This window comes from Labeo rohita, chromosome 5 (assembly GCF_022985175.1).
Source record: "Labeo rohita strain BAU-BD-2019 chromosome 5, IGBB_LRoh.1.0, whole genome shotgun sequence".
Classification (NCBI taxonomy): Eukaryota; Metazoa; Chordata; class Actinopteri; order Cypriniformes; family Cyprinidae; genus Labeo; species Labeo rohita.
Genome location: NC_066873.1, coordinates 10,877,997 through 10,904,722, shown reverse-complemented (window position 1 = coordinate 10,904,722; position 26,726 = coordinate 10,877,997). Strand labels below are relative to the sequence as shown.

The following is a 26,726-nucleotide window of genomic DNA, read 5'->3' as shown; positions in this document are numbered from 1 at the left end:
TAGTAAAGACCTGCATTGTTAGAAAAGATTTCTATTTTGAATAAATGCTGTTCTTTTTAACTTTTTATTCATCAACGAATTAAAGAAAAAAAAAATATCACAGGTTCCAAAATAATAATAAAAATAAATAATAATAATAATAATAATAATAATAATAATAATAATAACAATAACAATAACAATAACAATAACAATAATAACAATAACAATAACAATAACAATAATAATAATAATAAGCAGCACAACTGTTTTTAATACTGATAATAAATCAGCATATTAGAATGATTTCTGAAGTATAATGTGGGTCAGTATCACTACAGGGTGACTTTCGGTGTCCTGTACCTAAATAACTAATTTACCATAATAACTTAAACACAAAAATGACTTTGAAAGGGTGTGTTATATTAGTTTTTATATTTATAACAAAAGCATTACTTAGCTCTTTTTTTTCTTTTGTGTAAGAGGATGCATGTTATTTTGCTATGTCCCATGCACTGCTTATTGAATTTGAATGAAGTAGAATATAGTCAAATCATAAAATTAAAAAAAAAAAAAAAAAAAAAAAAATTGTTCTCCAATTAATTTTTTGTTAAATAAGAGAATACTCAATTTGAGTGTATTGATCATCTGGTAATAAAAACAATATTTTTATTTAATAAAAAAAAGAAGAGTTTGTCCATGTCCCTTGAATGGTTGTCCACCCTGTCGTATTGGGGAACCCACCCCTTTAAGAAAAGGTCGTCCCTGTAGTGACATCAGGACAACAGATTTTTTGTCTCTACAGTGGTGGGAATTTCAACAGCTAAGGTGAGTAATTTGGTGACTTTTAAATTGACAAATTTTCTTTGTATGAGTTTGCTTATTTGCTTTGCTTTACATCCACCCTGCCAGCATAAAATATGCCAGAAGTGTTTAGAATACAGTATTTTCAAAATATGCAAGTTTAAATATACCAAATTCTCTTCAAAAACCAGACTAACTCTTTAGCTAGTCACAGTTTGTTGTAAGCTAATATGCAAACTGAAGGTCAAAATGTCCACCCGGTCAGCCACTTGATAGGGTGAACATAGCACTCATTCGTAGTAATATTGCTAAAAACTAATATAAATTGGGGGGGAGTGGTGTATATCAATGTGACTGAGAATGTAATTATATTATTTATTTTATTTTATTATTATTATTTTTTGGACATATTTTGTCATGCTTTGTGTGTTCTGCTTTATGTGTCCACCCCACATTTAACAGTATATGTATATGTATATATATATATATATATATATATATATATATATATATATATATATATGTCCATGACAGGGTGGACACATATGGTTTATGCTTTGAATAATGGCCCATGATTATTTAAAAAAAAAAAAAAAAAAAAAAAAAAAAAATGTGTGGGAGTTCAGCTAATGTGTTTCTATACTTGAGCGTCTACTATTTATGACATGACATAAAGTGAATGGGAAATTAAGACTAAAACTTTTGAGTATTGTGAGGGTTGAAACATATTTTAAAGTATATTAAAATAGGGAACCATTATTAGAAATTGCAATAATATGTCACAATATTACTGTTTTTCCTGTGTTTTTGCTCAAATAAATACAGTCTTGATGAGCATAAGAGACCATTAAAAAACATTAAAAATCTTACTGATCGCAAACCAAGCATTAATTCTGGGAGTATTAGTTTAGTTTTCACACTGTATATAATTTTTTAATTGTAAAGTTATGGTTTAGAAATGACTTGGCTTAGATCTATTACAGTTACAGTCCCCATTTATAAAATACCCAAATTACCAGGTTTACTAAAGCACTTTGGCAGTCTTTTAAAATTAAAATTACAATTTGTAAAAAAAAAAAGTAGTAAATTAACAACATGATTAATTCATCCTGGTCTTGTATTGAATGATTCATGTTATTCCAAAGAACATAAAAGAGTAATAACTGTTTTCTTAAAGAGTAATAACTGTAAATCAGTAAAACTGCCAGTTTTCTGGGATGAGAAGTTGTGACACCAATAAATACCAATACCAATAAATGAATGCTATGATGATATGTGTGTGAACAAAGCACAAGATTACCAAGTTTACAAAGTTTTGCTGTAAATCTGTGGCCAAAGTGTCCTTCTGCCCCACTCTTCATTTTCGTACAATTTTCAACCTTAATTCTCTTACGCATTTCTGATTAATCTTTGTGTGTTTTTAGAAACACAGATCTAAATGATTAGTAGCATTTGCTTAAAGTACAAACCAAGCCACCAAAGAATATAAAGTACCTTATAATCATTTCTAATAGCAAGCACACACTCATTTACCTTAAGTAAACTGATTGATAGATCCCTTATCCTGCTGAGAAAAGAACAGAGGAAGAAGTGGACTCCTTATGTGACAAGAAAAACTATTTTGTAAACAACAAAAGATTAGGTTCATGGAGAAGGGCTGTCATTAGCATCTCAATGGAGAGTGCTGTCGACTGCAAATTCAAATCCGCAAATGCATTCAAGATTCAGATTATACATTTTCATGAGCAATTAACAGCAGCAAATACAACTGCAATTAGAAAAAGAAAAATCATACATTTAAAGTCACCCATCTGCTCAACATGGAAGCACTCCACACCTGAGCATTTGGCGCAGCTGATGACAGTGCCCCGTGTCACATTAGATATGCAACAATAAAGAGTCTGACAATCTGCAAACACGGCTTGTGTGTGGTGTGAATTGAAAAAAGAACATGAAAATGTCCTTCCAAAAAGGATAGAAACTTGTTAATATTACTGCTATGATGCTTGTACAAATATGAGGATACAATATAAAATATTTATATGTCTAATTTTCTAATTTAGCATTAAGGGATAAGAGGCTGAGGTATATATTGAATGCAGTCATTATGTGCAGTGAAGCACCTGCAATCCATTTAGCTGTGATTATATTCACACTACAGCAAGAATCAAAAGGTCACTGCATAATAAAAATATTAAGGGCTCAAATTGCATTTAAATATTATTGTATAAAGAAATGGGTTAATGAAACATAAGGAGAAAAGGAAAAATATCAGCTTGTAGAAATGACTTGATAATATTTGTGATAAACTGTATACTACACATATACACATATATACACATATATTTATATATTTATTTATTATTTTTATTTTATTTTTTTATTTATTTATTTTTTTTACTGTGATACCGGGACAATTTTTTTTTTTTAAAAAATTAAATTAAATGAAAAAAAAAATAATATTAAAGCATGCTCATCATGGAGGATGTGTATTGTATGGATGAATGGCTTTTTTAATGTATTTTTAAACTAATTAATTGTTTTGAACCTATTGAAAAAAAAAAAAAAAAAAAAAAAAAAAAAGACAAAAACAAAAACACAAAAAAACAACACACATTCTAAATCACTGTCGCTAATATCATGCTGACACAATGAAGTCAACCTGATTCAACCAAATTACCCCATTTGCATTCCTAAATAGACAGTGCAAAAGATTTTTGAATATTCATGCAGCTCTTTTACATATCTTTTTACATATAATAGCAGTATATTATATATATATATATATATATATATATATATATATATATATATATATATATATATATATATATATATACACACATACACACACACACACATATATATACACATATATACACATGTATACGTGTATGTATGTATAGCTGGAATGCTATACTGACCAATCAGCATCCAGGACTGTAACCTTTCTAATGGCAGATTTTGTCTGAGCAGATGCTAACTTTAACTGTATCTAACGTCAAGGTGCACCTCGTTATATACTCTCTGATGACTATTTTAGCTCGATCTCGTTTAGAAATTTTTGCTCCAAAATGATGAAATCCCAGTGAAAGGCTTCCTTAAATATTGGAGAATGTGCCCCAGGTGCGACCATTGTTACTTAAATTAAATTACAGCTCTGCTCTGCAGGTGCACAATGAGAGACGCTCCCATGCTTATCTGATCACAGTTTCTTTTATGACAAAATTATGATGGACCACTGCTGAAAATAACATTTATACTAGGAAATTATCCTGAACCCGAGGGCACGAAAGGCCTGGGAAAAGAAATGCGCGATAAGTCTGCGTATTCATAAATACCATAGTCTTTTTATCAAGGCAATATCTAGAGAGGCAGACAGCAATATCTGTTAGGCTGCTGTTTTGCACATGGAGGACGGCTTCAGATCCGCATGTGGATAACTAGCCCGGTCTCACGGTTTATACACAGGTATTTGTACGTGACGTCAACTCTTAAGGATAGAAAAAACCTTTTGGGTCCAACAGCAAAAAAAAAAAAAAAATACAGTAGTACTTAAATGATTACAGAAATTTTATTTAAAGATTTTAAAGGGGCAAACAATCAAATAAACTTCATAAAACACAACCTAAAAATAGACAAAAGTAAAACAAAGCCCTTTGGCCAGAACTGTCAAGCTCAACTTAATCCATGCAGTAATGTTTCCTGAGTCATTAGCCACATCTGAAGTGGCTTGTAGGAAGAAATAACCTGGAGATGTGATTTTTGCTTTGTTCATCACAGGCTCTTTAAACATTTCACAGACCATTATACAAATCTCATTTTGACTCATACTACACTGTGGTGCTTCAGAGAAATTGTTAATAGTTATAGATCTCTTGCCCTTGGAAGAAAGAAAAAAAAAAATCATTAATGTGTAAACAAAAGGTAAATGCCTGTGGGCTGATAATGGGTCTGGTCCAAAACATAGTGAAATTTATGCCTATACTGCCTTCTATGGCAGTACTGTAATAGAGATGGAATCTGATAAATGACAGATTTGGAACGCTCAACATAGCCAGCACTTCAACTGTGTTTGTAATAAGTTTACAAACCACCTACAGTTTCAGGCAAGGCACTTTTTTAAAATTTTGGAATGCACATACCCGGTTTTTGAACAGTTATGAACAAGATTTTTTTTCGTGTTTTATAAAGAAGTCCCTTCTGCTCACCAAGCCTGCATTTATTTGATCCAAAGTACAGCAAAAACAGTAAAACTGAAACATTTTTACTATTTAAAATAACTGTTTTGTATTTTGAATAGATTTTAAAATGTAATTTATTCCTGTGATTTCAGAAATCATTTTAATATTCTGATTTGCTGTTTAAAAACATTTATTTTTATTATCATGTTAAAAACATCCGAGTTGAATTGTATCAGATTTCTTTGATGAACAAAGTTCAGAAGAACAGCATTTATCTGAAATAGAAATCTTTTGTAACATTATAAATGTCTTTAGCATCACTTTTGGTCAATTTAAAGCGTCCTTGTTAAATATAAGTATTAATCTGTATATTTTATTTCCTTATAATTTCTTTCTTTCAGCAAATCAGCATATTAGAATGATTTCTGAAGGATCGTGTGACACTGAAGACTGGAGTAATGATGCTGAAAATTTAGGTTTGATCACAGGAATAAATTACTTTTTAAAAATATATTTAAATAGAAAATATTTCAAAAAATATTTCAAAATATTATGGCTTGTGCTGTATTTTGGATCAAATAAATGCAGACTTCTTTAAAAAAACATTATAAATCTTACTGTTCAAAAACTGTTGACTGGTAGTGTATTTTCTTTTTTCTTTTGAAGGACTTAAAGCTGTATAATATAAAGCACATATTTTGTTTTCATAAAATAAACAAATCTGTAGTAACAGACCATTACGCCAACTAATCTGTAAAACAGGGCACAGTGTACTGTTTAATATGAAGGAATTTTTCGTTTTTCGTATTTTTCCACAGGTGTTATATATGTATATATATATATATAATTTTTTTTTTTTTTTTAATAAATAAATAAACCATTTTTATTAACCAGAGTTTAATGTCCAATGTCTAATGTCCTGTTTGTTTGTTTGTTTGTTTGTTTGTTTTTTTTTAATTAAGTAAATATACAGGCCAGGCCAAAGAATCAGCTGTTAAAAGCAGGTTCAAATCATTAACATTCACATCTGAGGACGATTCATATTCATTTTAGTAGCCTAATGAAAACTGAAGTGGGTTGGCACATGGTGGCTGACATATTAATAAAAAAAAAATAAAAAAAACTACAAGCCAAATACTACTTGGTAGTATATTGGTAACCACTCCATTCTTGGACATATATGTTAAAAAAAAAAAAAAAAAAAAAAAAGAAAATATCATGTTTTACTGTAAATGGCACATTTCAAGTCTAGGAACACTTTTTTTTTTTTTTTTTTTTTTTTTTTATATTTCCTATCAATAAAATGCAAAGCCATCGGCCACTCTATTCTCCAAATTTCATAATCAGTCTAAACTAAAACTAAACAATACAATAATACATAAATTAAAATCAGTGTCAAAATCTAGTCATATCACACAATTCAGTGCATTTAGGCTAAGCGAAATGTTTGCCTAATGCATAAAGACAAAAATAAACTTTGCTAAACTTCTTTTAAGTCAGTGAGAAGTACTTCTTGTTCACAGCTGTCTTGTGTGCGTAAGAGAAAAAGAAAAACGGAAAGATAAATGGGCGTAGTGTGTGTATGTGCGTTTGTTTGAGACGGTGCGCTTTGAGAGGATTCTGGGTTTTGACATCAGTTGGGAACATGAGATATAAAGAGCATGATGCGTGATGCAGTGTGTTTCCGAGTTGTACGCATGTTGCTCTCGTGCTCGCTATAGAGTTTGATTTCCCATGGGTCCCAGTGCTTATTTCAGAGATTTGGTGTTCTCATCCCTCATCCTGCAACATGCTTGTCTGGGGTTAATCCGTTTCTACCAGAGGAGGTGTCACAATCTCACTGGTGCCACGTCTTTAGTCAACAATAAAAATGGCTTATAATGCCCGGAAAGCTATTTTTCTGCAGGGTATTCTCCTATCTTCTCCTGAGCTTCCTACTGGGTATTGCAACACTGCAGGCAACAAGTTAGTGATTAATACAGAAAATGACAAGACCTATCTGAACATTCAAGGTGAAGTTTGTCATTTCTACATTACTAGAGGCACCAAACAGAATTGCATTGTTGAGTCTTCCAAAACTTCAGTCTTTCACTGTTAGTTGGTTAGATGCGTTTCAACAGTTGAATCAAAGTCATACAGGTTTGGAATGACGTGAGAGTAAATTAAATTCAACAAAAAATAAAATAAAAAAATAATAAAATGTTGTTTTTGGAAAGCCCGGCCAGAAAGTTTGAAGCGGTTTTCAAAACTTCAATTTCAAAGCATGTTTGTTTCTAGCATGTTTTAGTGTTTAGCTACAAATTGTCACTATATTGCCATGTTTCAGTATGGTTTTAGAAGTTGCTAATCTGTTGCTAATATGTTATGCTAGCATTTTTCCAGACGTTAGTAGCATGTTTAACACATTACTAACATGTTTCCAGCTTTTGACTGTCATCGTATTGACAAAAACAGTAAAATTCATACAGGTTTGGAACAACATGTGAGTAAATTATCCTTGTAATGTTTAACACATTGCTAACGTGTTACAATGATAACATTTTTTATTTTTATTTTTTTATTTTTTTAAATCATACAGGTTTGAAACAACATGAGAGATTATTCATTTTGGGTAAACTATCCTTGTAAAGTTATTTAAGCTACTGTAATGAACATATTTAGCACATTGCTAACATGTTTAACTTGTTGATTGTCACTGTATGGACAACAACAGTTGGAAAGACAAGAAAGTAAATAGTTCATTTTGTGAAAACTACCCTTGAAAGGTTAATAAAACTGTTGTAATGAACATGTTTAGCACACTGCTAGCATGTTTTAGCTTGTTGACTGTCACTGTATGGACAAAAATCAGTAAAAAAAAAATGATACAGGTTTGAAACAACATGAAAGTAAATCATTCATTTTGCAAAACTACCCTTTTAAGTTAATTAAAACTGTTGTCATGAACATGTTTAGCATACTGATAGCATGTTTTAGATTGCTGACTAACCGAATAAACAAAAACAGTTTAAAAAAAAAAAAAACAGTATTTTCATACAGGTTTGGAGTAAATATTTGATTTTGTGAAAACTACCCTTTTAAGTCAATTGAAACTGCTGTAAAGAAACTATTTGGTAGGGATGCTCCAATCTGCCTTTTTTTTGCCTCCGATACCGATTACGATACCTAGGGTTCGGTATTGGCCAATACAGATATTGATCTGATACCAGTGATGTTTTTTTTGTTAAATGTAAATGTAAAAAAAATTAAATGTAGAATTTATACATCTCTGTGTGTGGAACTTATAATCATTCTTTCACAATCTACTAAATACAGACTACTTCATGATAAAGAAAAATAAAATAATAAATATGAAAAAAAACATATACATATACATCATAAACTAGTTTAGTGGATAATTGAGCAGCAAAAGTTAATCTAGAAAAATCTGTGCACATTGATTTTAGAAATCCAAACATTTAGTGTAAAAAAAAAAACGTTATATAAATAAATTGTTTCACTAAATCTGGTAAAATGTTACACATTGCTATTTGAAAAACAATGTATTTATATATAAGTATAAAATTAAAATATATTTCTTTTAAATGTATAGCATTTTTCTAATAAGGCAACAAGGTTGCGTTAACCGAAAATTGTCCGTCATTGACAGATTTTTTTAAATCAAGTGACAGAAAAATCTGAAGGCCTTCCATCAATTGCACTGAGGGTGATTTCTTGTCACTGTAATTCCCACCCCTGTCCAGTTGGTGGTGAGTGCACTCCAGTGTGGCAGCAGAGAAGGAATCCAGAACAAAAACAAAACTGTCATGAATCATGTATGGGGCTTCGCTACCCCTATGACGACTTGAAGCTCCCTGTGCAATGATCTGAAAGACTGACCCTTCACCTCTGGAATACGATTTTAAATGCAAAAAGCTAAACTGAATGCGATTTCAACCGAGGGGTACCACTCCGATCTGATTTGTACCACCTCAGATTCTATTTGACCCACTCCAACCCCCCAAAACTTGTTGTATGTAAACTTTAACTGCTAAATTCCAACGTGCTTTTGCGCTTCTGGCACTGAGCCAAATAGACGTGCTCAGTGCTTTTAGCCTATATCACAACGATTCAGTGTTTTCAACCAAAAATGTTTCAGACATTTAAATTAATAACTAGCAAAAAAACACATTTGTTAAATACACACTGATGTTTGTGAGTTTGTTAATGCACTGATGTGTAAGGAAAGCGGCAATATTCTTTTCAATTAAAATCTGACTACGTATTTTATGTATTATATATTATACCCCGATACGCCCCCCGCCCCCTTACAATCATAGACGCCCCCTGCCCCCGGGTCGCGTGTCCTGGGACTGCAAGAACATGTGATAGATAGGACAAAACAAATATAGTGCAGCATGAAGCGCTTACAGTATGCACCTCCGGTGTGCAGAATGATGCGCTTGAAGCAACGGAGTCACAGCATGCAGCACTTTGCATTAAAAAGTTCAAAACACAGAGGGAAGAGAAGTTGATGCATAGTTTATTATATCTGTGCAACAGTTTGAGCCTTTCTTTTAACAGTTTTAAAATTTCAGTTATAGTGTTCGTCAAAAACAATTTATAGTCTTTTCTACTCTTCTCACAGACACCCGGTAGCAAGTAACAGGACTTAGAAACAACATTAAACTCTGACAAGTAAAGTACTTTTATGCAAAATCATAGACATTTATCCCCAAATCAAGCATAATGGGTTCACAGAATGATCTTGGAGAGAGCTTTACCGAGCTGACTGTCGTAACCGAACGGGACCAGGGTTTGAAGGCTGAATGAATGACTGCCAGCAACAGCGGAGAGAAGAGTTTGTGTGAACTAATGTAAGGACTTAAACATTCATATGTACCTCACATTAAGCTATGGTATGGCTTCAGAAGACTTTGAATATAGCGCACGAAGATGTAATTGTGCTTTATAATGCCTTGATGCAGCTTGACGGTAACACAGAATAATACGCACAATATCAGATTTGGATAGGCCCTCTCTGATCGATACCCGATCCAACAAAGAATGGCAGTATCAGAGACGATACCCGATACGAGTATCGGATTGGCGCATCCCTAATTATTAGCACATTGCTAGCATTTTAGCTTGTTGACTGTCACTGTATGGACAAAAACAGTTGAAAAATTCATACAGGTTTGGAGCAACATGAGAGTAAATGATCCCTTATGGGAAAAATACCATTGTAGGGTTAATAAAACAGTTGTAATTGAGCATGTTTAGCACACTGCTAGCATGTTTTAGCTTGTTTACTCTCACTGTATGGACAAAAACAGTTTGGAACAACATAAAGAGTGAATTATCCTACCTGATCTCATGACAAAAATGTACCTGTGGGAACGTTTTTGCAAGATGCGAGATGCGTATTGATAAGTACATATCACTGCAGTTTCCAACAGAAATGAACACTACAGGTGGCTAAACAGTGAGCACTTGTAATCGTTTTCATACACAGTTATGATTACAGCTCCATATGTTTTGCTTTCCAGACGTAATAAGCTTGCTCAGTAGCTCAGCCAGCACAGAACTGGACTTGAAGTGCAAATCCTGTGAAAAACGTGACTCACAATGAGATGAGAGATCGAAAAGCAAGCTACAACGGCATATTTGCGATTTCTAATTTACGTCACATTCGCTTTTGTTTATACTATGAAGTAGGTTAAGGTGTAGTGCAGATGGTATATTATTTTAAAATGTCACAAAGCATTAGAGTTACAGTGCCACTCAATGGACATTTCAAGTCAGAATTGCGGTGACGCGTATAAAATCAACGTCACAGAAAACGTACCATATTCATCTGTTCCAGTGGGGCAAAAAAAAAAAACAAACAAACACTCTTTTAGCGCCACTCAGTGAACATTTCACATCACGAAACATACATGACGGTACACATTTTGCGTCTCGCGAAAAAGTTCACACAGGTACATTTTCGTCATGAGATCAGGTTGAAAATATCCTTGTAAGATTAAAAAAACTTGTAATGAACATGTTTAGCACATCGCTAACATGATTTACCTCGTTAACTGTCACTGTATGAACAAAATCAGTTGAAAAATTTATACAGGTTTGGAACAACATGACAGTAAATTATTCATTTTGGCTAAACTATTCTTGTAAGGTTAATAAAACTGTCATAATAAACAATCTAGACTGAAAACCTGGTTCCTATTCATGAACATGTCAGCGTTTGTCAGCATTTGCCAGGTTTTGCCAGGCATCACATCAAAGTAGTTTGGAAACATGATTGTCTGTTGACTGATCTCAGCGCCTAGCAGACTGGCAGTTTTGCCAGGCTTTCCGGCAGAGCTTGGAAGGACAGGAAGAAACATACGGCTGTCAGTGACACTCCAACACTTCAACATATGATGGCTGAAAGTGAAAAAACTCCCAGTCGCAATGCTAGCTTTGCAGTACATGCTAACTGCAGAGGTGTATCAAGAGCAAACATGTTCTACATCTTTTTGGGAGGTGATAAAACACCACGGTCACATTTTTACATGACCATCACAGAGATGAAAACCATGTTGAGGCACCCCTGAGGTCTCCAGGGAAGACTATCACTGCTGTACTTAGAGACAGCTTCTACAGTCTTCAAAACAATAAATAAAGTCATAGACAGAATGAGCACAGACAAGTTTGATCTCTCTATTACTTCTCTAGACACAAAAATACTATACTGTAAAATTGTTTTTAAAGCCGTTTTATCGCTGACACTACTTTGAACGCTGTTGATTTTCAGTGACTTCTGCAGGTACAAAGATACTCTGATCAGACCTACAAGACAGCGGATCCCTCTTTCTCATAGTTAAGACTTTGAATGTCGCCATCCTCTATCCAGAATGATGGCTATGAGATATAACACGTCACCCACAACCACGATTATTCTTGGAAGCATGTGGGAACTTCAGAGTCAACTTCAAACTGACTCGGGAGGGATATTTATGATGTGATCAGCAGCTTGGAACCAGTCTGCAAGTTATTTACGGAGTTCTGGGTATGCAAAAATATTATTCTTGAACCTTTCCTTTGGCTGTCATGAACAGAAGTGTCATTCTTTCGGCAGTGCAACCATTTAATTTTTTACACACCATAATTCACCTTTTTTACCAAATAAATAAGGGTTACATAAAAAAACAGCGAAGAGAAAGGAGTTTATTGCCTTAATAAGCAAAGCTAGTGTACAATCACACGCTGACTGAGCTGTCATTGTAATCTTTAATTCAGATCTCTGGCAGACATCTGTGAGGTGTTTCAGGAGTAAAGATGTGGTTTCATAGTTGTGGAAGGATCCGACAATATTGTGCAACTGCATGTCCTGTGAAAAGCTTATAATGTCTTATAAAGCTCTATATAAAATGGCCAGTAAACTTTATTCATTCCTCAGTTTTAGTTCCCCCAGGGCCTGAAGGGAATAATGGCCCATTCTCTCAACTCAATCAACCTGTCTGGGCCAAAAACAGTATAGAACACTTTTAGTTTACGCCTAGCAATATAAATACGCTCTTACTTTAAAGGTGACGCATCATGGAAGTATTTCCCTGCTTCTTTAATATACATTCAAAATGCAAAGCTCCTTCACAGTCTACCTAGTATATTAAAGAAAACTAAGCAGCAAAATCAGGTCACTCAGAAATAGTCTAAGCTTAAGATGTCACAACCACAAGAAAACTAGCATTACCAACCATATCAATGCATTTTCAGCAACATCGCTGGGGTTGTCACAATATCAGATCATCACTGCACGATTATGGTGGCCAAAAGAATTCATGATAACAATATTAATCTCAATGTCTATAGAAATTAAAATAAATAAATGATGCTATTTTGTGTTCTCTCTCTTTTGGCTCATCGCCTGGCCTCATAAACATCAGCGTGAAGTATAGTTTGCCTGTACATCGCTATGGGGAGGCAAGGGAAAAAGTGCCTCCTCAAAACATTCAATCACTTTGTAACATCAAAATAAGATTTAAAATGGCATGAAAATATGATCTGTGGGAGTTTTTAGTGAGTAACCAGCTTGGTTGAAATGTGAAGTAAATATCTGTGTCTGTGACCAGTGTTTACCGAGCTTTGATGACTGATGATCCGAAAAAAATAAAAATAAAATAAAAAATAAGAATCACAAAATAGTTAACCGTTAAAAAGTATAGCAGAACAGATTCACACTTGGCTTTAATAAACAGAATATTGCTTACACTGTTAATGTAAAAAAAAAAAAAAAAAAAAAAAAAGTTTTCTGATAGTGTAAGTAATGTTTATTTAATCAAGAAAATGTGACTGGGACTTGAATTTACATTTGATTAAACAAAAAGGGAAAACAACTTTTCCTCCTCATTTCAGATCTAATTTTGATGTATTAGTTTTAATTTAATTTTAATTTAGTAGTTAATTAATTAATTGTAATTAACTACTAAAGAGCAGTTTTCAATTTAAAGTAATTTTGTGCAAGAAAACCGACTAACATTACACACTTGACAACTGAGGAACTCATATGCAACTAGAGAAGACTCAAACGCTTACTGACGCCCCAGAAGGAAAAATTATGGGGTGTAAACTTTTGAACAGACTGAAGAAGTGTACATTTTTCTTATTTTGCATAAATTTCATATTTTTGTTCCATTTAGTACTGCCCTTCAGAAGCTATAGAAGATACTTACATGTTTCCCAGAAGCTAAAATAAGTTACATTTACCCTGATCTTCAAATTCCAAAAGTTTTCACCCTCCAGCTCTTAATACATCGTTTTTCCTTCTGGAGCATCAGTGAGCATTTGAACCCTCTGAAATAGTTGCATGAGTCCCTCAGTTGCCCTCAGTGTGAAAAAATGGATCTCAAAATCATACAGTGATGGTTGAAAAAGGTTCAAATACACAAAAATGCTTTATAAAAAAAAAAATAATAATAATTAATTAATTAAAAAAAAAAAAGGTTTAAACAAAAAAAAAAAAAAAAAAAGAAAGAAAGAAAGAAAAAACAGCTGTGGACCATTTAGGTAACAACACAATATTAAGAATCAAGTGTACTTGAACTTAAATGGGGTCATTTTCATAAATGTAACTATTATTTTCTCTTATGGACTATATGTAAACATCTTTTATGTGAAATATCTTATTAAGGTCAGTACTAAATAAAACAAAATAACATGCATTTTGTATGATCCCTCTTATTTTGGTAAAATAATTATGATTTTGCAGATTCTGCAAGCTATATGTAAACTTTTGACCTCAACTGTATGTGGACACCCCCTTAAACAGGTCTAACAGGCTATTTTGACTATACCTGCTTACTAACAGGTGCATAAAAGCAAAACTTTCTTAGGCAGTGATTGTGTCCAAAATTACAAAGTATACTGCATTTGATACTTTATTAATGGTTGAGAAGTAATGTAAGCATTCTGTAAGCATGCATGTGAACCTAAGAATTTTCAAGTGACCTACAACACCTGGCAGAAGCAGTAAGTCAGCCAGGTATTTATCATTTACTTTACCATACTATTTAGTTGACGTACTGCTTTGACTAGTAGAATGTGTCGTATCTCTTCTGTTCCAACCTGCCAACAATGTCGCAGTGCACAAAGCGAGGTGCATAAAGAGAGATTTACGGAGTATGCTGTGGAAGGACTTGACTGCACAAATCCCAGGCCTGCACACCTTTGGGATGAATTACTCCATCGACCAAAATCAGCATCTGACCTCACCGATGCTTGTGTCTCAATGGGAGCAAATCCCCACAGCCATGTTCCAACTAACTGAATGCCTTCCCAGAAGAGTAAAAGCGGTTTAGTAGGGAAAGACATACTTTGAATGCTGAATATTCAGCAGACACATATAGACGGTAGACCTACAAAAGTGCAGATTATGCCCCCTTTTAATACTTTATTACAACTGTTGCATAATATTACAGAGTGACACAGTCATTCAGTCAACCCACACACATTTCCCCCTCAGTGTGGCTCTGCACTCACAGTTTGAGGTTACTGTGTTACTGTCACTGGTGTAAGCTTGAGGAATTTTAAAGGCAGCCAAGCAGCAGCACAAGTGCCCAGCAGAAAGACTAATGAGTCACGCTGAGACTACGCTGACCCAGTCAGCCCTCGTCGCCGTCATCACCTCTCCTGCCACAGGTGTCGTACAATGAGGAAAAGTAATGATGAAGCAGGCTTTTACCACCCACATCAGTCTGCTGATTTCAATATCTGGACTGCAGACCTAACCAATTTGCCATTCTAATCTTACTAACTGGGCTTACTTTGTGTTGTGAAATCCTCATGCCAAACAAAGGCCTACAGCAGTGTGGAAGGAAAAAATCACAACTGAAGTATGAAAAAAAGAAAGGAAGCAAAGCTTAAAGGCTGAGGGGACATCTAGCTGGCTCGGGCACTGGGAGTACGAGCAACTTCTGCAGATTTGTCGCACATGAGATATGGAGGTAGGGAGGGAGGCAGCGGTGGATATGGAGGAAGAGAGGACGGGAGGGAGGCGAACAGGACCACGTGAGGAGCCAAGAAATGCTGGAGGGCAAAAATCTGGCCATATTTCTTCAGCTTCCACTGCAGTGATCACAGATCACAGTCTCCCATGTAGAGGCAAAATGTCCAGTGGATGCTGACAACGTTTGGACCTCACAAAGCCATTTACAACCTTGACAACTGGTTTAACAAGTTTTAGTCATTTAACAGTGCTAACAGTGTCAAAAGACATTAATTAATATATTCAGCCACTGACAGGGAAAAAAAGCAACTATTTTTACATTACTGATTTAGACTGAAGGGCAGCAGTCTTTTTTTTTTTTTTCCAAGTGCAGGTACACAGTATCTTGTATCACAGGAAAGTCACAATCTATACATCTATATCTATATGTATATCTATCTTTCTGTCTATCCACAATCAATCTATACACAACCAAACTTTTTATCTCACAATTTTGCCTTTTTTCCTCGCAATTGCGAGTGTACATCTTGCAATTCTGCTGTGAGATATAAACTTGCAATTCTGAGAAACAGACTTGCAATTCTGAGAAATAAAGTCGCTGTTTTGAGAATTAAAGTCAGAATTCCAAGCTATAAACTCAGTTCTGACTTTTTTTGCTCAGAATTGTGTTTTTATCTTGCAGCTTTGACTTTTTTTTCTCAGAGATGTGACATATAAATTTGCAATTCTGAGACATAAAGGCACAATTGAGAAATAAAGTCAGAATTGCGATATAAACTCAATTCTGACTTTTTTTGTGAGATAAAAAAAAATCAAAATTGAAAATAAAAAAAATCAGAATTGAGTTTATATCTCGCAATTCTGACTTTATTTCTCAAAATGTATATTTCTCAAAAGGTATAAACTCACAATTGTGAGAAATAAATGAGAAATAAATTCTGAGAAATAATGAGCAATTCTGAGAAATAAAGTCACAATTGAGAAATAAAGTGAGAATTGCAAGATATAAACTTTTTTTTTCAAAATTGTTTACATCTCGCAATTCTGACTTTCTCAGACTTCTGAGATATAAACTCGCAATTCTGAGAAATAAAGTCAGAATTGAGAGATATTTCTCAGAATTGTGTTTATATCTTGCAATTGTGACAATTTTCTCAGAATTACATGTTTATATTTTGCATTTCTGACTTTAAAACACGCAATTGCAATTTTACATCTCACACCTCTGAGAAAACATCTGAATTGCAAGTTTGTATCACAATTCTGAGGACAAAATGTCAGAATTGCGAGTTATCATCATGCAATTTAGAGAAAAAAAAAGTCAGAACTCTCTATAGTAAAGACACTTACAATTTTACCAAAGATTTATATTTTAAATAACTGCTTTTCATTTTAACTTCCTGAAAGAAAAACAAACACTTTAGCAGCAAATCGGCAGAATGATTTGTGAAGGATTATGTGGCTCTGAAGAATGGAGTAATGGCTGCTTAAAAAAAAAAAAAAAAACAGGAATAAATTACATTATAAAATATATTAAAATAGAAAACAGTTATTTTAAACTGTAATAATATTTCACAATATGTTTCTATTTTTTTTTTTCTATCAACATGTTATTTAATAAAGCCGCAAGTTGCAGATGTTGTGATGAAAATCATGTTGTGAACAACTGAACTTCACACTGTGCCTAAAAACATGCTTTCATAAGCTCTTCCTCTTCCAAGCTTGTTTTGGGTTAGTTGTACGTATTTTTGAATTACTTCCCCCCCTTTTTTTGCTGCTCTCATACGTAAAGGACGTAAAGCAGTCCAGCCCACCAACAGCCACGCAAAAGCACATCCATCACGTTATAAACAGTAAAGCTGAATCTGTTCCGGCTGGCACATTTCTGCCGTCACAGCCTAAGCCTTTGAAAGTGGTTGCGATAATGATAATTCTACTCGAAAAGGCAAGAGGCATTTTCCCAGCTAATCTATTTGTTTCTGTCCTAGCAAATGCTCCTAGTCGACTAATTAATAGCCTCACAGAGCTTTTTCAGACTAACAAAATATGCATCTCACATCTACTTAATTTTCCTGCAGCTACAGACAATTTTCTTATTAATAAGCATTCCTTTTGTCAAGACACTAATCCTGTGCAGCTGGCAGGCATAAAACGACGGGCTAGAAACAAGAGTAGGAAATACAGGTTACAGTCTCCTGAGTCAGCCCTTTAATCATAGCCGCAGTCTTATTAAAGCAAGAACACGATACAGCCAGCCGTTCCAAAAAACAAGATGCCGCAAACGCCGTCCGCTTGTGATTTTTCCTCATCCCTGCTGTCTGGGAGACGCTCCTGCTCGTGATTCTCAGAGCTATTGCTTTATGATGACTGTATATGATGACAATGAAGGGTGTAAGTGATGAATGGACACAGTAGGTACCAAACTAAAGAGTCTGGAGGATACAAGCAGTGTCTCTTTCCCTGATTGGTTGACAGATGGGTCAGGCGGGTTGCCTGGGGAGAGGCAATTTATCTCGCATGACAAAGGGTCAACTTCAAACTCAAAGAGGATGTTTTAACGATGGCAAAGTACAGCCATCTCATGCTATTAGGCCTTCCCTTCTGAAGAAATAAAAGAACATTTTAAGGGATGTTGCCATCCTGGTACGGTTGTTGATCACGGCGCTCGTGATTGGAGGAGATCTTTCTTTTAAAGGGCAATGTGCAGTGAATATAAACAAGTTGCGTGCTTTCAGAAGAAAGGCCATTGTGCCTTCAGGGCTGACGTGGGGGGTCTTCAGTCATGCCGTATCTGTACGAACCACCACTTCACGAAGCTGTCTTTCACTGCAACAACGTTTGCAGTGTCGCTGTTGGTGCCCGCTAATGCCATTACTGCATTAATCAATGATTTGACGTGCCATGCTGTAGATTATAGCGTCTGCAAGTGCATGTGTAAGCCAGGAGATGAAGAAATGACTTTTTTTTTTTTTTACCCCAGGAATGACGAAACGAAATATTCTGCAAGAACATCCTCCTGCAATTTAAAACTTTTCTTTTTTGATGTTCATTCAGGTTCAAACAGACCTTACTCGGCTGGTAATTAGGCTGGTTGAGTTTACAAATGTCAGACAAACCTAAATCCCATTAAGAAATCTCATTAGTTCCAGGTGAACCTGTGCAAATTCTGTCAAGTTTGTCAAGGACTTCATATGAAGCAGTAGATAAAAAAGCAGGGCAAATGAGAACAAATGAGCGCTCTCCTTGCTCGCCTAAAGCAGTGTTCGATCAGTGCGGTTTGCCAAAAACTGGCAAAAGGTGCCAGTGCATATCTAAATCTTTTAAACCCACCAAACAAGAAATGGACAGAGAAACTACCTAAGAGTTTCTGTCTAACACAACAACAATTATCTACCAGGGTTTAACCATCTACTGTGGCCTGTTACACTCTTAAAAATAAAGGTTCTTTATTGCAGAACCTTGAACATCTATGGAACCTTTCAAATGCAGAAAAGGTTCTTTTAGTGAAAAAGGTTCTTAAGATTTTTAGAATGTTTTTCAAAATGGTTCTTTTAGGAACTGTTTGCTGAAAGGTTCTTAGAAGAACCATTTTTGGTTCCCCAATGGCATCACTGCAAAAACACCCTTTTGGAACCTTCATTATTAAGAGTGAAGTCCACTGAGAGCTATAGCTACCAACACTGTATCTAAAAGGAACGTAAAGGAACAGTTCATCCAAAAATGACAATTCCATCATCAATTACACGTCTTTTTTCTAACCTTCTGATTGCCAAACGTTTTATTTAACTATCTTTGTTTTAAAGAACTGTTTTGTTCATACAATAAAAGGTCAGTGGGGTCCAAAGCAACACTGGACAAAATGACAGAAAGACATGTATTTTCAGAAGAAAAAAAAAAAATTGTGAAGACTGCAGACTTTTGATTTGTGCATTAACAATCCCTTAAAGTTTGGTCATGAGCATTTATGACCAGACACAACTCATTCAAACCTTTTAAGACCATGAAAGAAGAGTCATATCTAAATCAGAATTCATTTAGCAGCGTTGTCGAGAATAACTTCAGGTTAGCATGTCGTAAGAATGAGGGGTCTAACAATCAAGGCACCGATACTCCACCAATGCCACTTCCCAGGCCTAATAAATAAAACAAGAGTACAAAACAAAGCGATTTCTTTCCAGATGATTTGGTTTCACAAGGAAGCAGCTCTGAAACCAAAGCGGGGCTCTCCGCACAGGTGCAACACTTTGGATTAACAAACAAAACATTCCTAGAGAGCTCACGGCACGTCTCAGGTTTGTTGATGTTTTGCTAAGCCTTGATCTTTATACCTGGTTCCTGTCTGTCACTTCTGTAACTGGAAGCGGAGGAGACACACTTGTGCTGGCCCAATTTATTGCCCAACTACATCAGCATCAACCGCAGATGAAGGCTGTCTGGATTACAAATGGAAACGCATGACTGAGTGGCATTGTTGTCAAAACATGCGCAATTGTATTGGACAGTGCCTGACACATGACATTATGAGCACATCTGACCTTCCATCGCTCCTGCCTTCTACATGAATCATGAAACGGTGAAATCTAAAACAAGTTGATCAAATTTAAATGAACTCACAATTTCCGTGGCTTAAAAGTCAAAACATTTCTATAAACGCAACTCCCTTTCTGGTATTCCTCATATCCAAGCTTCTGTCAAATACCATGATAGATTACAGTCAAGTCACATTACGAACCCTCAGGACTTTGATGACTCCCAAATGATGTTGCCTTTGTTCTATGGTTTCATGAAAGGAAAATAAAGGAAGGGATCAAACCTCAAAGGAATATTTCAAAGGCATATCTCCTCTGTACTGATGACTGTCAATGTAATAATCTCAGGCACATTGCTATAATAAGGTTCTGACTCTAAAACAGTCTATGCATCACTGTTTTGTGTTTCAAATGAGATTAATCTTGATAAGATACAAACTAGTCAGAGCTTTTAATTAAACAATGAGAGGCAGCTGTGATAGCTGATCAAAAAAAATTAAAAAAGAGACATAAGTCCATTTATATAAATGCAGACTGGCAATGAGATAAGCAGATATACGAAGTTATTATTTTATCATGTTATAAAGAAGACAAAAAGGGACCAAAACTGAAATGAACTTGAACAGATACTGATGCCTTGTAAACAAGCAACATTTAAAATAAAACAAGCATACCACAGGTCCCGCTAAAATAATGATGCAACACTGAATTATTATATTAAAAAAAATTAAAAAGTAATAATGGTGACTTGAAGGAATTTCTACGTATATATATATATATATATATATATATATATATATATATATATATATATATATATATATATATATATATATATATAACTGTTGCTATAGGAACCTCTTCTGGCTACTCTTGTGTTTTTTTTTTCGCGCCTAATAAAAAACACGCAATGTGTCTAACTTGTGACTCAACTTCTAAGATTCCCAAAATCTTTGAAGACGCCTTCAAACGGTGCTTGTATTATACGAGGAATTGCTGTTTTTGTAGCCTGTGTACTTTTCAGGACACATTTAGTTTTGACTTTATCTTAAATATAGGGGTAGACCACCAACTAATTTGCTCCATTATTTTACCTCAACACGGGGGAAAAAATAACGTCATTCTGGCACAGCGAGCTCAGAATTGCATTTCACATTGTTTTATAAAGTGGGCATCTTTTGTCACGGTTGGCCTCAAGCTTTAGTCGTGCTCCCACCTTGCGGGCAGTTGCTATGCTTGAATTATAAGTGTAAGCTGTGTTTAAAAACAGAAAGCATTGTATATGAAGTCAAAAAAGCGCATTTGACACTTCCGTTGCCCACCAAGGCTGGAGACAGCAAGAAAACCAGAACTTAAAGCGTTTGAATCGGTTGATTTTCAGCTCTGCGCTTTAGTGTATGCGTGTTGAATGACCAATTAAGACTTATAAAATCCACTGCAGCCCAGCATCCAAACATATAGGCTAAAACCCGCTGCAGTCATTCCCAACAGCATGGTATGAAAAAAGAAAAAAGAAAAAAAAAAACAAGCGTGCATAAGCGAACTTACCATCTGAAATGAACATATACAGCAACAGAGTTTCCATCCAAGAGCGTATAACGGACATCGTAGTTCCTACGAATAAATCCTGTTTGTGAAGATAAACAACAGCGCTCCTCCAAAATATCTCCCGACAGACGTCTACAGTCCAGCGACGAATTCCCAGCGAGAATCTGTTGGATTGTAATGCTGGTGAACTTTATCTAGAGCTAGCATGTCCATTATATCAAACCAGTTAAGAGTTAAATCAAAAAGACCGTGTCAACCAGCGACCGAAAGCGCAATGAAGAGCTTTCGAGAGAGAAAAGTTACAGGTATCCGGCTCAGGTGTCTCGATTCCCACGCGTATCTCTCTCTCAGTAATCCACACGACATGAAATACAGTCGTTTGCGTCCATCCAGAGATCTTAAATCAAACTATAATCCCGTGAAAGCATGAAACGCCAGCAATGGTATCAGAACAGAGCACAATACCAATCGTCCACGAGCTTGTTAGTTTAACAATCTACAAAGCATCTCAGATTAGAGGTAAGGAAAACAAACAGCTGATAGGCGGCGTGTTTGTTTAATTATAGTGTTTTCGGATTTCCGCTATAGTAACCTTGACATTTGTCCATTTGTATTTTATGGATGAGATCCGGTTCTTCGATGTATAGCCGACCCGAAGTTCTGCGATGTTAAACTAGATCGTGGCCCATTGATGCATGGAAATAAACGTTTGTTTTTCCGCTCCGATGAAAAAGTGTCTGCTTCTTGAATGAAGTCCGAAAGATGACTTGAAATTCTTCTCAGAACGAACGGAAGTCCTGGACAACCTCTCCTGGCAAACTATAACGCTTTTACATGTACTGTATGAAGCGTATCGCACCCGTTTTTTTTTAACTCAGAGGAGTTGCGGAAAAAAAAATAAACGTTGTATTTTTCACAACGTAGCGCTCCGGTCTGTAAAACAAGAGTCTGTAGAGATTCGGCTTCACTGTTGAGCTTCGTCAAAACAAGATTTATTCAAAACCACTCCTCCTTGTAGGTCACACAACCTAACTTTGCGTTTCAACAAACGGTCTGTGAATGGCGTGAAGTACGCGTTGCGTTCCGCTGGACTTGCAGTTGAAGTAGGGTGAATCCGTGAACCCTCCAAATCTCTTCGGTTCACGGTGGTCACGTGACACCGGAGTCTTTACAATCAGACCGCTCTGACGTTTCCAGCGTCCGTCATAAACGGGTGCATCTCACTAAAACATGACAGGGTCACATTATAACCTAAGATCAAAAGAAAGATTAAGATTAAAATTCCCACTACTGTTTGTGACGGAAATTTTTCTCAATGGCATCTCATTTGATTTTTAGGGAGGAAACACTTTGTTTCAAAGCAGCTCGATGTTTTGTTGCGTTATGTGTCGTACACTTTAATGAAGACTAATATTTGCATATTTGTTTGCTATAATAAACAATAGTTTATAAAATCTACAACTGTAAATTATGATTGTAGCATTAATTTAAAACATAGCTAGACATGTTACATTTTGTTAATCAAATCTTAAACATTTTAATTACATTTTTTATAGAACTTTATACTTTATAGCAGATATTTTAATTCCATTAAAAAAAGCAAATTCAATTTGAGACCGATATAAAAATACATAAAACATAATCAAATAACTATCAACATTGTAGACGGTGTATATTTGTCACTATCACAGCTGTGGCAAATGTAGGTGTATATATTGTTTCAGTTTGTGCAATTTTGACTGGTCAGTCATATTTATAGTTTTTAAACATGTAAATGAAAAGCTGGCCATATGAAATTTAACAAGAATTCAAAATGTTGAATTGTACTTTTTCATCTCAAATATGATTTATACATCTATATACAAGCATAAACACATAAATACATTTATTATTAAAGTTAGTATAGGCACAAAGTAAAATGCCTTCTTTGATTGCAGGGATAAGAACAAAAATATAAAAAGAATTTTACAACAAGACATCCAATCAACACCATATCGTCCAGAAGCATGCAATACACAAATGAAAATCTCATAAGTAAAGTATTTCACGAAGTTGACGTTGCTTGAGGTGTCACACGACAGTGACATCTCCTGGCGGGCTGCATTATTAGGGTCGTGTTCCTACATCCTTATAGCCCGTCAGTTTCACACGGCAGGACAGTGCTAAATAAACACCATTGTCGTGATTCTGATAATTTTGTACATCTCTTTCATCCTTACAAATATTTTTTCACAGACTGTAGGGAACACGCACCCTGACAGCTGGTCTTATTTGTGTTCATTTGAAATTGTTAATGGCTTAATAAATAAACACATGCTTTAATGGCTAGAGCATTTTACTTCTGCTGTTTGCATAAGATTTGTGCTTATGCATAATACAAATAATGTAATGCACATCACAATTTCATATGTAAGCTGCAGACCACAAAAGAAAAAAAATTAGAATGCTATTTGACAGTGGGTAATATACCCGCTGTAATAAAACGTTTCTCATTTTCTTCCGCTGAGAGTAGCATGCTAAATATATGCTCACACATTAACTCCACACTTTATGTTGCGGAAAACATATTAAGATTCTTCATTTTAACCATTTGTTGTTTCAAAGTGGTTTTGGCCCCGGTGTCCCGTGATTTTTTGTTTAATGCACTGCTGATGGCTTTGTTTACGATGTGAGACTGCACACAAGGATATTGGTTACTCGGATAATCTTCCTGTATGGCACGGTCCCCTTGTAATACACATTGGAACCTCTGGGTAATGGCCCTAGGACCGGATTTTAGAGTACTTACATTGATTCATATCTCAGATATTAACTTTGTTATACCGTCATCCTTCCAAGCCATTTAGATCTAAGGTTACACCCAGACATGAGCATCCTTCATCTACTGCCACGTCGAAAAGCAAACAGAAATGATGGACGTTGCTTCTGAAACTTGAAATAGTTAGTTGATGGTAACATGCTGCTGGTCTCTTATGGTTTACAAACACAGTCTAAAAAAAGAAGACAGCCCTCTTTGGTCTCAGAGACATTACATTATGGTGTAATATATTAATGAACCAAGCAAAAAAGGTGCCAAGCTGTCAGCATTTGTTCTAGCAGCAACACATAAAGAGGCCCAGTGTCACTGAACACATACACACATGCATTGACATATTAGAATGATTTCTGAAGGATCATGTGACACTGAAGACCGGAGTAATGGCTTCTGAAAAATTAGCAAGAATAAAAGATATTTTAAAAGATAAAACAGTTACTATAATTTTAATAATATTTTACAATTTTACCGCATAACTTATTAAATAAATGTTTTCATCCTTCTTTCAAATATATATTTATTATATGTCACTTATTAAACTTTACTGTTTTTTTTCTCTCCTTTTTTCACACAACATAACTGCATTATATTTGTTTAGTGCAAGGTTTTTTTTTTTTTTTTTACCTCCTTTACATGCTGTGCGAAGTTCATAAATCACATCTGATCAATATTTTAAAACATCTCTCTTCATTTCCTTCATCTGTGCTGAGAATGTTAAAGACACAATCAATCAAGAGATTTGCTATGGAGAAATGAATGAAATAGTCTATCCGGGTGACCTGCTGATCACCATTTAAACATTATTAATAATCGCAAGCAACAGTTGTGGATAAGCAGTTGATTAATCATACACTAACTGAGATTTCTAAGCTGAATTGTTGCATAAGCAGTCAAAAATGGTTCACAATTCCCAATCAAAATAAAATATTAAACACTGAAGGAATTATCTGACCAAAGGCTCATTTGCAGACACGTGAATTCTGCAAGATAGCAAACATTGTTTCAGTTAACTTAGCGTGGTCACAAAAGATGTACACACTTTAGTTATGTTTTATGCATATGCTTAGCCCACATCAAATCCCTTTGTCTTCTATGTGGGCTATGATGGCCTCGGGACCGAGGGAATTCCGTTTTTGTTCTTGAATAATATTAGTTTCCCATATGTGCATAAGGCACAGCATTTGCTCTCACTCAGCAGCTTCCAAAAATAATTTGCATAACTCAGTCAGTGGATCCTATTTATATACAATATAGCTGGCATGATTTTTGTAGATTCCGCCAGCTTTTGATGCAGTGGCTGCAATAGCTGAAATCAAACTGATACTCAAGCACATACAGAGTCCCTAAGCAAGCAAGATATATTTTTATGAGTTAAAGGCATAGTTCACACAAAATGAAAATTCTAACATCATTCATTCCTTATGTAATTCCGAACATGTATAATTTGCTTAATTCTGCGGAACACCAAAGAAAATATTTTGTGCAATCATCAAAACAAGAAATTTAGTGAACACTATCTCCCATTGTATGGACAAAATATCAAAATACCTTTTATGTTCGACAGAAGAAACAGCAGACTACAGTGAAAAAGCAAATCTTATCTTTTTATTGTCTATATTCACTAGTTTGTATTAGTGTTAATTTCGTTAAAGTGCCCAAGAAATCAAAATGGAGTTTTTTGGCTTTTAGTATGAATATATTAGACTTAAGGTTAAGCTCAACAATTTGATGACAATCACCCTGCACTTCAGCTTCTCATCAAACTTTGTGTCCAATCAAATGCTCTCTAGAATCCAAAGTGTCCCGCCCCCCACACTAGCCTATAAACAGACACTCAAGCTGCGGCTGAAATCGGTCACTCGTTCAAATGTGGTCTTACTGAGCTCAATGGCTCCGGCCCAAGTTGTGATATAAACAAAATACTATTGGATATTTAAAAAGGGGGGCGGGACTGTTTGATATGTCTCATACTGTCTTCCTCTTTCAGTTAAAATTACATCAGCACATAAAATAATACTGTGTGTGGTAAGGCACCAAAATCTCTTCATTTTTATCGAAGAGGCAAAATATTACTGTGGACTGCTGTACATGCCTCTACTACAGGAGCTTTCATGTGTGCGGTTGCCAAATATCAAGGGTTCAAATCAGAGCTTCTCTGATAATAAAAGGATTCATTTTCTGCCCAGTGTTTTGCTTGTTTTTGGCAACTGGCAACCTTACGTAAATGCTGACAATGATCTGAAAACACAACAAACAAGTAAGCTGGGGTTTAGCAAACTCTGTGTCGTTCAGCCAGTCTGTGTTCTGTCTCGACAATCCGATCTCACAGCAATTCGTTCATATTCTACGAGGTGGCTAATTTGTACGACTTCACTCATACAAATTCATACAATTTTTGC

General features: G+C 35.1%; 1 protein-coding gene across 1 annotated transcript in view; it reads right to left on the bottom strand.

The window, feature by feature from the left end:
• Positions 1-22,639, bottom strand: part of tmem132e (transmembrane protein 132E) — a 401,398-nt gene extending 378,759 nt beyond the window's left edge. The window contains 1 exon segment of the mRNA XM_051108794.1: positions 21,513-22,639. Within this exon segment, the coding sequence (XP_050964751.1) occupies positions 21,513-21,570 (58 nt within the window). The 5' untranslated portion in view covers positions 21,571-22,639.
• Between the last annotated feature and the right edge of the window lie 4,087 nt (positions 22,640-26,726).